The 14,205-nt window shown below is 56.2% G+C and overlaps 1 protein-coding gene across 1 annotated transcript in view; it reads right to left on the bottom strand.

Annotated features, from left to right (window-relative positions):
- Positions 1-14,205, bottom strand: part of CABIN1 (calcineurin binding protein 1) — a 154,584-nt gene that overhangs the window by 36,805 nt on the left and 103,574 nt on the right. The window contains exon 29 of the mRNA XM_047088073.1: positions 9,540-9,653. Coding sequence (XP_046944029.1) covers positions 9,540-9,653 — 114 coding nt within the window. The remainder of the gene's footprint in view (positions 1-9,539; positions 9,654-14,205) is intronic.

The raw sequence follows: 14,205 nt of genomic DNA, 5'->3' as shown, positions 1-14,205 counted from the left end.
CCTTCAGCGGCATCCTGGCGTCCCACGGTCACACATGTAGACCTGGGGCCCACGCACTGGGCAGGAATGTGTGGGACAGTGGACCTGGTGCAGCAGAGCAGAGCTGAGCTCCAGGCCAGGCCCACCCCTGCCTGCGTGCACCCCCATCCTTCCTGTCCCGCATCCCACTGGTCTGTGGGGGCCCTGTGTCCCTCCTCTGCCTATCTCTAGGGCCCATCCACTGGCTGCCATGCCCACTGCCCCAGCTAGGTTCAAAATGCCTGGGTCCCAGCTCAAGTGCAGACTTGCTGGGGAGCCAAGCCTCAGCCACCATAGCATGACTGCTGGCAAGTGCTGCTGCAGAGGCATCCCACTCTCTTTGGTGGCATCCTCTCCCAGTCCCCAGAGCAAGCACATCAGTCGGGGAGTGGCCTATGAATAGGGCCTGAAAACAGGGTCACAAGCTCTGCTGTCCAACAGGGGAAGCCAGGTCAGACTGGGGGACACAGGGTAGGAAAGGCCTTTTGATTCTGACAGCTCATAACACCTGTTGGTGTCAACTTCCCCTTCTGTACAATGGGGATAATAATAGTATCTTAACCACACAGACATGCTGTGGAGAATCAAAGGCGGCACCCCAAATAAAGCCCCCAGCGAGTGCCCATAAACGGGGCCAGTCCTGCCATTGCCAGGGCCTGGCCGGGCACAGATGCTCTGGCACTGTGGCAACAGTGAAAGCCTCCACTATTACTGTGCTCTCCTCAGAAGCTGCAGCCCCTGGGTGGAGCTAGGCAGGGACTGTCTACCACAGACAGGTGGCCCAACCCAATCATGCCCACACATGCCCACACTGGTATCCACACCAGGCAACAGTGCAGTCCCAGCCCTCTGGGTGGCCCTGGTCTATACCATGGCCCAGCCCTCATCCACCTGTAGTCCCAGCCCCACCTGCTGGGGCAGGGCTAGATGCCCATGTTCCCGTGCCCATTGCTACACCATCCTCTCTACCTAGCCAATGAACCATTTGGGCAACACTGCTGCTTAGGCCAATCCCAGTGTGGGGGCCAACCTTCCCTGGCTTTCCGTTCTTCTTCCCTTATGTGTGACCACCGGCTACCACCCATGGGCTTCAGCACTACATACAGTGAGGCCAACATTCCTCCTCCAACACTAACTGGTCATGGGACCTCAGCCAAGGTACCTTACCTCCTGGCACCTCCATGAAATGGGCCTGCAGACACTGGACCTCACTGACAATGTAACTGGCCCAGGGCCTGGCACACAGCAGGTTTAACAAAGGGGCAACACATTCCTAGAGGTGTGGGCATGGGGACAAGCAGAGGTGGAACCAGAACTTGTCACAACCAGTGCTGAGAGCAGAAAAAGTGACATGCGCGGACTGACTTCAGGAAAGGTGTGGGTCTGTTGCCAACCAGGGGCTTCCTATCCCGACGTTCCCTGGCCCTGACCCGAGAGGGTGGGCGGGACTCTGCACTGGAGCGCCCCACAGGCTGGAACACCCTACGCTAGCGCTCCTGGGGCTTGTTTACTGCTGGGAGGCAGGACAAATGTGCCGCTGTCAGGGGTGGTGTAGGGTATAATTAACTGGGTGGAGACCAACACCTCGTCCCTGGGTCGTGCCTTGGTCTTCCCTGATGACTGCCTGTTGCAAAAGGCCCTGAACTTGGGACTGGCATCTGGGGGTGGGTGTCAGTGACTCAGCTCCAGGGGTAGGTGCAAGTGAGGCAAGAGCTGCCCACGAGCCCACCAGGCACGGTGCCTCTTGGGAATTAGGAGGGTGGTGGGAAAGAAGGGCCAACTGTGGCCCTGCAACAGGAAGCAGACGTCTTGGGCACAGACCCCAGGGCGTGGCCAGAGCTCACCCAAGTCAGGATGGTGCCTATCTCCCCCACTCTGGGGCTGCTCAGTTCCCAGTTAATCCTGTCCCAGGGAACCTTCGAGGGTGGGAAGAATTCAGAGTCTCTAAGCACGCCTCGCCTGTTGGGCACTGTGCCAGAGGGATGTGCTGGGATGCTTTTCTAGATGAAGTCCCCGCCTGGGAGTGCCCAATGTGCCGGATTCCAGAGGCTGTGCCCTCCTCAGCACCACTGGCCTCTATCTGGATCCCTGGCTCTCTCCCGAGGGCCAGGGCACTGGTGGAGGTGTGGCCTGTACAATAGGCACTGTCTCAGGCCCGGCCGTGCATTAGGCTCAGAGGCTGGGCTGCCTGCCTGGGAGATGGGCCTGCTGTGCCTGCCCCTCCCTAATACTAGGTATCCGCTCACTGGGTAGGTAGAGGGGGACTCCCCCAAGTTCATACAGCCAACTGGTGGGGTTAGAGTAGAATGGGTGTGACTGATTCTTGCCTGGATAGATGGAGTGCTGGAGGTTTTAGAGACCTTCTCTCCTTCCCCCCAGGTCTGGTGGGCAGCTCTCCCACCAGTGGGCTGCCTAGCTTATGGGGGCCTTTCCTCTCACATCGGGGCCCTCAGTGAGTACTCAGGCTCCAGGGCTGGCAACCACACAGCACAAGTGCTTAAAGAACAAAGACAGCTCGTGATGACTATATCTCCCAACACTTGAAGCAACATGGAGTCAGGACAAACAGAACCACAAGGCCCATGTGGTGGCTGCTGGGTAGGAGTGCACGCCAGAGCCAGGGCCAACAGAGGGACTAACCATGGGTACAGGAAGGGGCTCGGCTTTCCCAGTCACCCCATAGATAGGCCAAAATGAAACCAATGGTTTTGAGTGCAAGGAGGCGGCAGGGAGGGGGCTGGTAGGAGGGAACCTGGGCAGTTGCTGCAGAATCATCTGGCTCCTGACTTGTAGAGGCACTGGTTGCCAAGGGCCTGTGACTGGGCCTCCACTCTCAGGCACTTGCCCTGGAGACTTGCACAGGTGAGGAAGGAGACCAGGGAAGGCCATGTTTTTGTACCAGTGGAGAACTGGAAGCTACCGCTCCACTGGGAAGAGGGCAGGTAGGTGGGCAGGAGGACAGACAGGGGAGTACTACGAAGCACTGACCAAGGGAGAGTGAGCAAGACCTGCGTCCACAGGCACCAAAGGCCAAGACAGGCCGCACAGAAAGGGGCCCATGTAGTGGGCAGGGATGGCCATGTCCGCATTTCAGGCTGCCCCACTCGAGCCAGAGCAGGGCCTGGAGCCTCCAGAGGGCCCTGGCCAGGTGACAGATGGGGCTCCCACCACATACTGTCGCCACACCCCTTCTGGTGCCGGCACCGCCCTCCACTAGCACCACTGGGATCCACGATAAGCCCTAAAGCCCCATGCAGGCTGATTCCTGATCCTAAGGGTGAGTTGTGTGATGTGCCAAGGGTGTGCTTGGTGGGGGCTTCCATCCACTTATTGTGACCCCCCTGCCAACAGGCAGCCTTGTGGAGTGGCCAGGGGCCGAGCCCACCCAAGAGTCTAAAGTCTGTGCTCTTCTCAGTGGCCCCAGGGCCTGGGGACCTGCCCTGGGTGCTGCTGGCCACGGACTGCTTGCCTGAGCTGCAGGCAGACCCCCACATAGGGCGAGAGTGGCTATGGGGGCACTGTGGCAGGGCAGCCAAGCCCCAGCAAGCCAGTATCTCACCTCTACTCCCTCAAACTCTGGCCACAGCCGCTGCCCACCCTGCACAGTCTCAGATGCAGGAAGCAATGCTAGTTGGGCCCTTGGTTTCCTTTGCTTCTTTCACAGTGGTTGGAAACTGGGTTGAAACAAGAAAAAACCCTGCCTACTAAAATAAGCAAACATTTTGGGAAAGGAGAGAGAGCCATCTCTGGCTTGGTTACTATGGGAACGTTTCTGAATCAACTACAAGAGGGAGAGAAGTTCACTCTGGACAGAAAAGCCCAGCTCTAGCCTCTGTAGGCCCACCTGTCCAGAGGTGCACACACCTGCATAGGAAGCTGTAGAAGCTTCTGGGCACTCAGAGATGAGCCCTCAGCTTCTACAGTGTGCTTTGAGCCTGCTTTCCTGGCCCCCTCTGCCCAGAGAGGTACAGTCCCCTGCCACGCCCCCCTCCCCCCCCCCCCGCCACAGCCCTCTCAAGGCTAGCACTGGCTCAGGAGGGCTCATATGTCCCCCAGGCGCAACCCCCACCTCGATGCCTCCTGTCCCGGGCTTCCCTGTCTTCCCAGCCCCTGTTCTGCACAGCTGGCCTGAGGGGCCACCTCTGAATCACATAGCCACATGCCTCCTGCTGGTGCCGCCCGAGGCTGTCAAAGAACAGGCGCCAGGGCCCAGGCCAGGCCCCGCCGGTGCAGGGAGGGCTGCAAGACCTCAACCAACAACGATCAACAACTCTGGCTCTGTTTTGGCAAAGACCAGACGGTTCCGCCTGGTGGGAGAGGGCTGAGGTAATGAGGCCCTCAGCTGGGGCTCCAGCCCGCTCCAGAGCTGGAGCCATGGCCCAGGAGCTCCAACCTGCTCGGCAGACAGCCCGCAAGCAGGGCTTTTCCACGGCAGAGGAAGGGGGTGGGCTGGGAACCGTTCCCTCTCAGTCAAGTTGTGGAGCAGTGGGGCTGGAGATGCGCCAAGCTCATTCCTCTCTCTCACATGCTCATCCAACCACACTGCTGCGCCCTGCTACACGCCACGTCTACACTGCTACAGGGCCCCCGCCAGAAGTGCAGAGGGCCCGATAAGCCCCATGTGCAAGGAGACCCCACGAGGAAAGTCACACTCATCCGCCCTTCAGCACCCATCGCGTTGTCTACCCCTTCACACACAGTGTTGCCTCAGGCATGGCCCAGCCTTGAGGAGATCCCCCCAGAGGTGCCTCTCACCCTGAACCCCGGGAGGCCTCCCTGTCTTGTTTCTGGCAGAACAGCATCTACTCTGCCTCCAGCACATCCAAGTTCCTCAAGGGTTCCCTGCCTCTCCCATGTGCCTGACGGTGTCCTACAGAGGCCCTGCACGGAGGGACAGGCATGTGGGGCTCTACTGTAAGCCTGCAAGTATCCTATGGCAGGGGCATCACGGCAGCCAGCACTGGCTGGACCAGGAGGACATGCCCAAAGACCATCTGTTACGCGAAAAGGCACGAATGGAAATCAGTCTACAAACAACAAGCACCTCCTCTGGGCCAGGCAAAGACAGCTAGGGACTCAGAGAGGAACACGGCACAAAGACATGGACAGGAAAGCCTACCACAGCCTGCCTGGGAGCCCAGAGACCGGCCCCACGTATGTGCCCACTCAAGGAGACTGTGGCCCTCACATGACACAATACTGGGTGGCAGCTCCAAATGTGAGATGGCCTATGCTCCTCACAGGGAAACTTCTGTAAGACTTAGCGTCAGCAAAAAACCCCAAGTTGCTGAAAAGCATGTGTGCACGTACACACGCACACGCAATTTTCTCAAGCTGCATGACAAACTTGTCTGATTTTGCACACACACCCCTGAAAAAAGAGAACAACCCAACCATGCAACAGAAGCACCTCTGAGAAGGCCACCTGTTCCATTGTGTGTCTGGACTGTTTGCAGTGACAATGTGGTCCCATGTGACTCACACAATTTTCAGAAATTGTCATTAAAAAATAACGGGAGGTTTAAAAAAAAAACAACAAAATGGGACATCGGAGTGGCTCAGTTGGTTGAGCATCCATCTTCGGCTGGGGTCACGATCTTCGGGTCTGTGAGTTCAAGCCCCGCATCAGGCTCTCTGCTGTGAGCTCAGGGCCTGCTGCAGATCCTCTGTCCCTCTCTGACCCTCCCTGGCTTGTGCACTCACTCTCTCTCTCTCTCTTTCTCTCTCAAAAATAAATAAAGATTGGGGCACCTGGGTGGCTTAGTCAGTTGAGCGTCCGACTTCGGCTCAGTTCATGATCTCAAGGTTCGTTCAAGCCCCACGTCAGGCTCTGTGCTCACAGCTCAGAGCCTAGAGCCTGCTTCGGATTCTGTGTCTCCCTCTCTCTCTCTCTCTCTCTGCCCCTCCCCCGCCTGCGCTCTCTCTCCCTCTCAAAAATAAACAAACATACATTTACAAATAAATAAAGATTAAAAAAAATAATAATGGGAGGGTCCCCTAGTCCAGGCCCTTGAGGATGATGAGGGGGGCTGCCCAGAAAGCCCCTTGGGTGAGTGACACCAAGGACTGGCGGCCCAAGACAGTGGGGTCTTTGAGGGACGGCAGGCCAGGGTGCCAGATGCCCCTGCCTTCACCCTCCCTATACCTCCTCACAAGTGCTAGTAGCCCGGTGCCTTTAGCACCCAGGCTAAGGCATCAAACCCCAATGCACACTGGCAGGGAGAAGAGCCAGCCTGCTCCTCCTGACCTACAGCCCCAGCTGTCAGTGACATGGCCCCATCCCAGCAGAGTCAGCTGAGGGGGCCCTAAATGCTCCTCTGTAAATATGGCAGGCAACCATTCCTCACACTTGGTCACATCTGCTAGACATATTTGCGTGCTGAGAGCGCACAGGGTCAGCACTCTCTGGGTATGAGGCAGGGTGCATCCACCCTGAGGGTCCTCCCACAACAGTGGCAAGGACAGGGCAGGGTGGGCTCAGCAAAGGCCATCCTGTCACCAAGAAGCTGGGAGCACCTGTCCCTTGAGTACAGGGATGCAACGGGGGTATAAGTGTCTGTTTGGCCTCGGGCTGGAGAAACACCAGGAGCCCCAACCCACCTCCACAGAGAAGAGGTGAGAGAGCAGAGGTGGCCAGGACTTGGGCTGGAGAGCACCCGAGGGTGGTAAAAGCAGCGGGTCATTGGGGAAGCACAGAGAAACAAACAGCTGACACAGAGGAGGTAAAAACACCCAAAACATCCAGTCCGTGCTGGGTGTAGCCTGTATCTGCAGGGGCTTCCGGCTACAGGGAGGCACTGCCTATGTGCCAGGCTCACCCGGGGCTCTGCCAGCCTCCTCTCCCACAGGCAGCCTGACTGCCCTTCTACAGAACTCATTTTCTAGATGGCCCCAGAAACCACAGGAGCTGCTACGGGGAGTGAGCCCAATGGGGAAGGGGCCTGGAGCACCCAGCTGCCAGTTCAGATGCGCTCCAGCTCCGAGGTGCCGGCCTCTTAAACTCTATCGTTTGGAAGGGTAAGCAGTCCACCCATGAGGAAGAAAGGGAGGTTGGGTCTCTCTTTACAACATTACTGCGTAGTCTTTGAGGGCAAATACCAGCAATGTAAGAGGGGAGAAGAAGGGAAGTTCTTTTCTTTCTTGAGAGAGGGAGAGAGAGAATACACGCAGAAACAGGGGAGGGAGCACAGAGCCCAACGTGGGCTCAATCCCATGACCATGAGATCATGACCTGAGCCAAAATCAGGAGTTGGACACTTAACCAACTGAGCCAACTAGGTGCCCCAGGAAGCTGTTTTCTTGAGCACTTACCATATGCCAGATCTTGAAGTAGGGTCGCTATACCCCATTATATAACTTGATCCCTACAATACTCTTCAAGGCAGGTAGTAATGGTAGCTCATTTTATAAAGGAACCCAGGGAAGGGGAGGCTGGGTGGCTCAGTCGGTTAAGCATCAGACTTCAGCTCAGGTCACGATTTCATAGGTCCGTGAGCTCAAGCCCCATATTGGGCTCTGTGCTGACAGCTCAGAGCCTGGAGCCTGCTTCAGATTCTGTGTCTTCCTCTCTCTCTGCTCCTCCACTGCTTGCCCTCTCTCTCTCAAAAATAAATAAACATTAAAAAAAAATTTTTTTTTTTTTTTTAAATAGAGGAACTCAGGGAAACTAGCTAGCTGCCTGGCTCTAACTTCAATTTGGCAGCCACAGAGAAAAGGTTTGCAGAACACTGACAAAGAGTTCTTACAAATCAATAAGGAAAGGACTAACAACCTAATAAGAAAATTAACAGGAGTAGAAATGGCACCGAAAAAAACTAAAACTGTAAAACTGCTAATGTGATATCATGGGCAATCCCACTAATAATAAATGAAACATGATAACACTTTTCACCTACCAAAGAGCAAATAAATATGAAAAAAAGTAACAGTGTGGAAGAGGTCTGAAAAAAATGAATCTAAGTTTAGGAACGTGGGCTGGATCTTTGGATGGTACTATCTTTCTTCTAGAACTTTAAAGGCACCACAAACTCTTTGACCAGGAAATTGTTTCTAGGAATTTACCCTCTGAATGGATCCCCACATTGGCAAAGATGTATATATGAAACACGGTAACAACAAAAGACTGGAAACCACCTAAATGCCCATCAATGGGGGATGGGCAGGTAAGTTGTGGCACATCCACATGTCGGGAATACTATGCAGCTACTAAAATGAACGAGTAAGTTCTAAAACACTCTCCAAGATATGTTCTTAACTCAAAAAACAAAAAACAAACAAACAAAAAAACAAAAAACAAAGGTCAGAAGCACAAATACTTAGTCCTTTGGGTACATTTCTGCTCACTGGCTTATACATAGGCAGACACCCTCTGCAAGGACACACGCAGGATGAGGAACAGTGGCTGCTGTGGGTGATGGCTGTGGCCTGGGCATCTAGGCAGGAAAGAGTTTCTCTTTCTCTGCCAATCCTTGGTCCTGTGTAGACTGACAGCATCTACTGCTTGTCTATAAAATACCCACAGAGAGAGATGGTAAAGGCAGGGCTCCCAGGCTCCATGGCCCCTGCCTGGCCACTAGAAGGTCATAGCCTGGAGAGGGGAAGAGCCACGGACCCAAACATGTTACCACCTGGCTGGCTCTCAGTGGGGAGGCCCCTACTGCCACGTGCCTCAAGAACCAGCCTTTGACACACCCCTCCAGCCCCAAGACCTACTCTCCTCAGCTCCTGTCCAGGCCAACCCCACCCTTCAGTTTTTATACACATAACAGGGAATCCGGGAAAACAGAGAACCAACCATAGCTCAGAGGGTCTGGGTAACTTGCCAAAGCCACCCAGCTGGGAGCTGGCTGTCCTGGGAGGGGTGGATGGAGACTTCCAGGTGGAAGAGTGAGGGGTCAGCTATCTCTGTGCAGGACACAGCAAATGAGGGAAGGCTGGGCACAGGTGGGGTGGCCAGGCAGGGTAGATGTGGGCTTAAGGGGGCCTCAGGGATGGAAAGCAGACAAGCCTTGGTGACAGGCCATGTCCTGGCCAAGGGGTGGGTCTCTATGCCACATAGAACGTCAATGCTGGAAGGGCACCGAAAGCCCAGCACTGTCCAAACTTGTTTTTCAGGCAGTAGACACGGCTTCAGTCAGAATCTCCTAGGTGCCCAAGACCACATGGGGGCCGACGGAGCTGCTCCAGAGGAGCAGACCATGAGCCTAGAGCCCCTTCACCACTGCCTGCTGTTGCCCCAGAATGCCTGGAGCTCTAGAGAACGCACAGAGCTTATCCATGCCTCTACCCCACAGACAGGCAAACCAGTGCCCAGAGAGTGCAGCGACTTGCCAGAAGTCACTCGGCAAGCACGGCCCCACTCCCGAGTCTGGCGCACTCTCGACTGCGCCACCCTGCCCGCCCTCTGAGGATGCCGCAAAGCCGTGGTCCTGGGAACACCCGCCCAGGGAGGCCATTCGCACACCTCCAGCGCAAAGCAGTGCAGCAAGCAGCCTCGGAAATCAACAAGGCAAAGTACTCACGTTGAAGAAATTGGTCTTGTTCCTCTCGCAGAAGAGCCCCTGTGCCGGCATGTGCTGCAGTTGTTGCCACGGGATACCGCTGCCTAGCAACACGTCGCGGGCCCACTGGAGGTTCTGGGGAAACAAGAAGTAGGTTGGAAGTGAGTGTGTGGGCAGCTCGAGGCGCCCACGGAGAAGGGAGGCAGTCCCCTCCTTCCTGGCTGCGTTGGCAGAGCGGCGATGAGCAGCGGCTCCTGCAGACACCGATCCCGCAGCTCCAGGCAGCTCTGGCTGTGGGCTTTGATCATCTGGCTGTGGGGTACATTTCCGGAACTGATTTCCTGCCTAGCACAGCTGACTTAGGAGAGTGTGGCCTCGGATTGCCCAAGAAGGGCACAGATAGGGACCCTGCACCCGGATCAGCCTTGAAAAACTGCTACATGGACCCAGTGCCCCACCTTCTGTCAGGGGAACCCCCGCTGTCCCAAAGGGTCAGCCCTGACTTGTCAGGGTGTCAGCAGTACTTATTGTACCTGGTGACACAGCCACCTTGGGCTTAGAAGAGCTGATCTCTGTAGGACACCAGGGGCCTGAGTACCTGGGAGGGGAGGGGGGCTCCATCCACAGTGCTCAGGCCAGCGCTCTCTGGGCAATGGCGCCTCTTGGAACCCAGGCCCAGGGGGCCTGGTAGGGTGGGAACAGGAGCCTACCAAGCCCAAGTGTGAGAGGCTGGGTGTACGCCTGGCTGCCTTGGCCTTCTCTGGGGCCTTGTCACTGACTTAGAGAGCAGCCCTTCCCCACTGCCGACCTGGCCTGCCACCTTCCTCTCTCAGGTCTTTCCCGTGGAGACTCCCATGGCCAGGACCACAGCTAAGCACCCTGCACGCACCATCTCACCCCAGCACCCGGACAGTGTGGTCTTACAAGGGAGAAGCCAGCAGGGGGCAGAGCTGGGACCAGAACCTGGACTTCCCCACACCAGACCCTCCTCTTTCGAGCAGTGCCCACCCTCCCCAGCTAATCAGTACTCCTGCCCTACCCCCATCCAGGTCCCTTCCTTGCCTCTCTCACCCCTCGTGCCAGGCCTTTATCACCTCACATCCCAACTGCTTAATGCCTTCTACTTCTTGGCCTGCAAGTCTGTCCTACCTGCTCCCACTCTGCTCACTACTGGTCAGGCTAAACTTAAGAAAGCCCCCCTCATCACAACTTCTGGCAAAAGTGCAAACACCAGCTCCCTGGCTTGCTGGCTTGGAGCCCCCGCTGGCCTGCCCTTGAGCCTCTGCTCCTACCCCTGCACAGAGGGATATGCCACAGGGGTTGCTGTCGGAGACCACAGGAGACCCGTCGGAGGTGAGGGCTCCTCCACACCCAGCACCAGACAGGACTCCATGGGAGTCATATAGAAACGTGGGACATATAGAAACGAGGGTCCCTCTGAGAGGGAGACAAGTAAAGTTTCAAGCACACATCTCCTGGATGACACCCTCACAGCTAGCTCTTCTGTGGAAGCCCGAGGGAGAGCATCATCTCCTGGGGGAAACCTGGATGATTAAGCCTGGCAGTGACTCTCAGGCCATTTTCTACAGGGACGTGGCCTGGCTCTTGGAGTGGCTGAAGGCTGAGGACCCGTAAAGTCGAGCCCAGCAGGTCTAAGCAGGTTCAATGTGGGGCTGGGGGCTAGAGGGTCACGGGCAGCCCGACACATATGAGAGCAGGGCCAATCCCAGGTGGACGAGAGGGCACCCACTGTCCACAGCCCTCTGCACAGCCAACCCCTCTAGCCTGAACTCGGGAGGCTTGCTGTTTTGCTCAGAGCCCTCCTTGAGCCCAAACACCTGCTCAGACACATCTGACATGTTGAGATCAGGAGCAGGCTGAGACTCTGCCTCTCTTACAGACTCCAATCAAAACACCAAGGCAAGCCCAGAGTAGGAATCACACCAAGGGCCGTGCGGGGGCTGATCTCGCTGAGGCTCAGCAGCTGTCAGGGAGCAGCAGCCATAGCGATGGTCTCCTGAGACATCACTTCTCCAGCACTCTCAGGTCTTTCTAGGGCCTCGAAGACTGATGCTACAGCCATTCATGGTGAATGATTAGGCTTCCTGAAGGCTGAGGTACCTCCTCTCTGCCCCCTTGTGGGGGAGGCAGAAACAGGCTAAGGAGGGGCTACCTGGGAAGCAACAGTCCCTGACCCTTGACCAGGAGCACAGGGGCCACTCTGCCCCACACAGGAAGAGTGAATACTCAGTCACTCAGTCCCAGCCTTCAACTTTTGAGCTTCAATGCCCCAGGGGGCATGAACCTGCAGTTCACATTCCAATGTCCAGAGCTGTGCCCAGAAGTCTGGCTCAGAGACCCCGCCTCCCAGACCAGTCCATTCAGAAGCCTCCTGAGGTTGGTTACAAGCTTGGCCTGATGCTTCTGCCAGGGGAGGGAGGGTTAGCCATGGACGAACTGAGCACGAAGCAGGGAAACAGCATGGGTCGGGCATGCTTCATAACAAGAATAAAATCCAACTCAGATTAGTTCAAGCTGATCAGGGCTCCTCTGGGCTCCAGGACACAGGATTCAAAGAGAAGATAAAGCTTCAGACCTCCAGCAGGAAGCCCAGGAGTGAGGCTCACAACCTGTATCAGTACTCAGCCATGATCCCTTGGTCTCAGTGCCACTTGGTTCAAAGTCTCTCCCGGGTGAGATGTGAGAGGCTGCCAGTCTAATCAGCCACGAAGGAGACCCTCACAGAAAGGGACGTGAGACAGAAGACCAATACCTGCACTTTGAACATGACAGGTGAGCCCACCTGACCGTGACCATGGAGATAGGGCACAAAGGAGACCCACCTCTGGTCCAGCCTAAGTAGGTCAGCGAAGCCCCTACAGGAGACGACACCAGATGGAGCTGCAGTACGCCCAGAGCCATGCCATAAAAGCCTCTTCTGGGGCTCCTTTGGGACTTATGGGAAGTACCCAGTTGACCCCTTTAAAAAGTAGCAGCAGTCTGAGGGGGGTGGGGAAGTAAGGCTCGAAGAAGCATCTCCATGGTGGCTGTTCTCTTAAGAACATCAAGAAAATAGGGGCGCCTGGGTGGCTCAGTCAGTTAAGCCTCAGACCTCGGCTCAGGTCATGATCTCACGATTTGCGGGTTCGAGCCCCGTGTTGGGCTCTGTGCTGACAGCTCAGAGCCTGGAGCCTGCTTCAGATTCTGTGTCTCCCTCTCTCTCTGCACCTCCCCCGCTCACTCTCTGTCTGTCTCTCTCTTTAAAAAATAAATAAACATTAAAAAAAAAATAAGAACATCAAGAAAATAAAACCCAACAGAGACTTCCATGTGGCTGGGGACACGTGCAAGAGAACAGCACCAGGACCAGGGTGGAGAGAGTGAGGGGACCCTGCTTCCCTGAGCCAGGTGTCATTCCAGGCACTAAGGCTATGGGACAGGGACACACATCCCTCTATGGCTTCTGTTTCTGCTACCACTCTGCAGCTTCTCCGATGACATCTGCACCAAGATGGCCCTTCCCACTGGAACAGTCAGGCGGAAGGTAGAGGACCAGGAAGGGAGGTGGCTGCGGGAGAGGTCCCAGCACTCTTAGAGACCTGAAAATCAGCCACTTGAGAAGAGTGCAGAAAGCATGGGCCTGCCAAACCCGATCAGGATTGTCAATTAGCCTCCTGCAGACTTGGCCCCCACAGACCGGCAGAGAGCAAGGCTCCCCAGCCATCTCCCTGGCCTGCTAGAGAGAGCTGATCGATGGCAAAGGCACACAGTGTCCAGACGGCTCAGAAGAGACCTTAGCTAATGCATGTCTGAGGCCCCGGTGGGAGCTGATAGCGATCAAGAAACCTACCCAGTAACTGACAAGTGCCAGGCTGGGAGGGGAGTGGAGGGGCAGGGAGAGCTGACCCACCATGACACACCTGTACTGCAGTTTGCCCTGCAGCTTCATGCTATGGGGAGGCGAGAGGCACCAGGCCACCTGGCTAAGAACAGCACAGAACTCCTCATCCTATGTAAGTGCCAGTTTACCAAAGAGGAAACTTAGGCTCAGAGAGGTCCAAGAGTTGGTCCGAGGCCCCCAAGCCAGGAAGTCAGTGGCAGAGCCAGGCTTGCACTCCGGTCCAGGAACGGAAGACTCCAAGGCCTGGACTTTTTATCGTGCACCCTCACCCCAGGGTGGACAAGTCACTTTACAAATCTGCCTGAGGTCATGCTATGTGCTTGAAGCCTAGCTGGCCACCAGGGACAGCTCCAAGGCAGCCTGGTCTCAGGCCCTGAGCAAGCTGTCAACACGCCACTGGCCCGGAGCCTCGGCTTACTGTCACCTCTGGGAATGGGAGAAACACCATGGGGCCACTTGCCAGATAACAGCACCAATCTTCCTGGGATTCATTGGCCCCCTGAGGCTTAGTGCACACACCCTCCTCTGACAGATGGCAGAATGCACTATGCCCTAACAAGGGGCAGATGGAGGGCAGAGCCCTGCTGAGAGGCAGGGAGAAGAATCCCCAGAAGCATATGGTACCTCAATGTCCTCCACCGCCTGTTGCCTGGCATAAGACAGAGGGACCCTCCTGACTCCTCTGCTTGAAGGCCTCAGCTCCCTCAGAGTGAGAGCCAGCTCCATACCTCAGTTTACCTGCACACACTCAGGCTCATCTCTCTCCTTCCCCTCCCCCATCACGTG

Source organism: Lynx rufus, unplaced genomic scaffold (assembly GCF_022079265.1).
Source record: "Lynx rufus isolate CCGP_SWC_20201006 ecotype Redwood Valley unplaced genomic scaffold, mLynRuf1.p SCAF_24, whole genome shotgun sequence".
In the NCBI taxonomy this organism is placed as follows: domain Eukaryota; kingdom Metazoa; phylum Chordata; class Mammalia; order Carnivora; family Felidae; genus Lynx; species Lynx rufus.
This window is presented reverse-complemented; position numbering and strand designations above follow the sequence as displayed.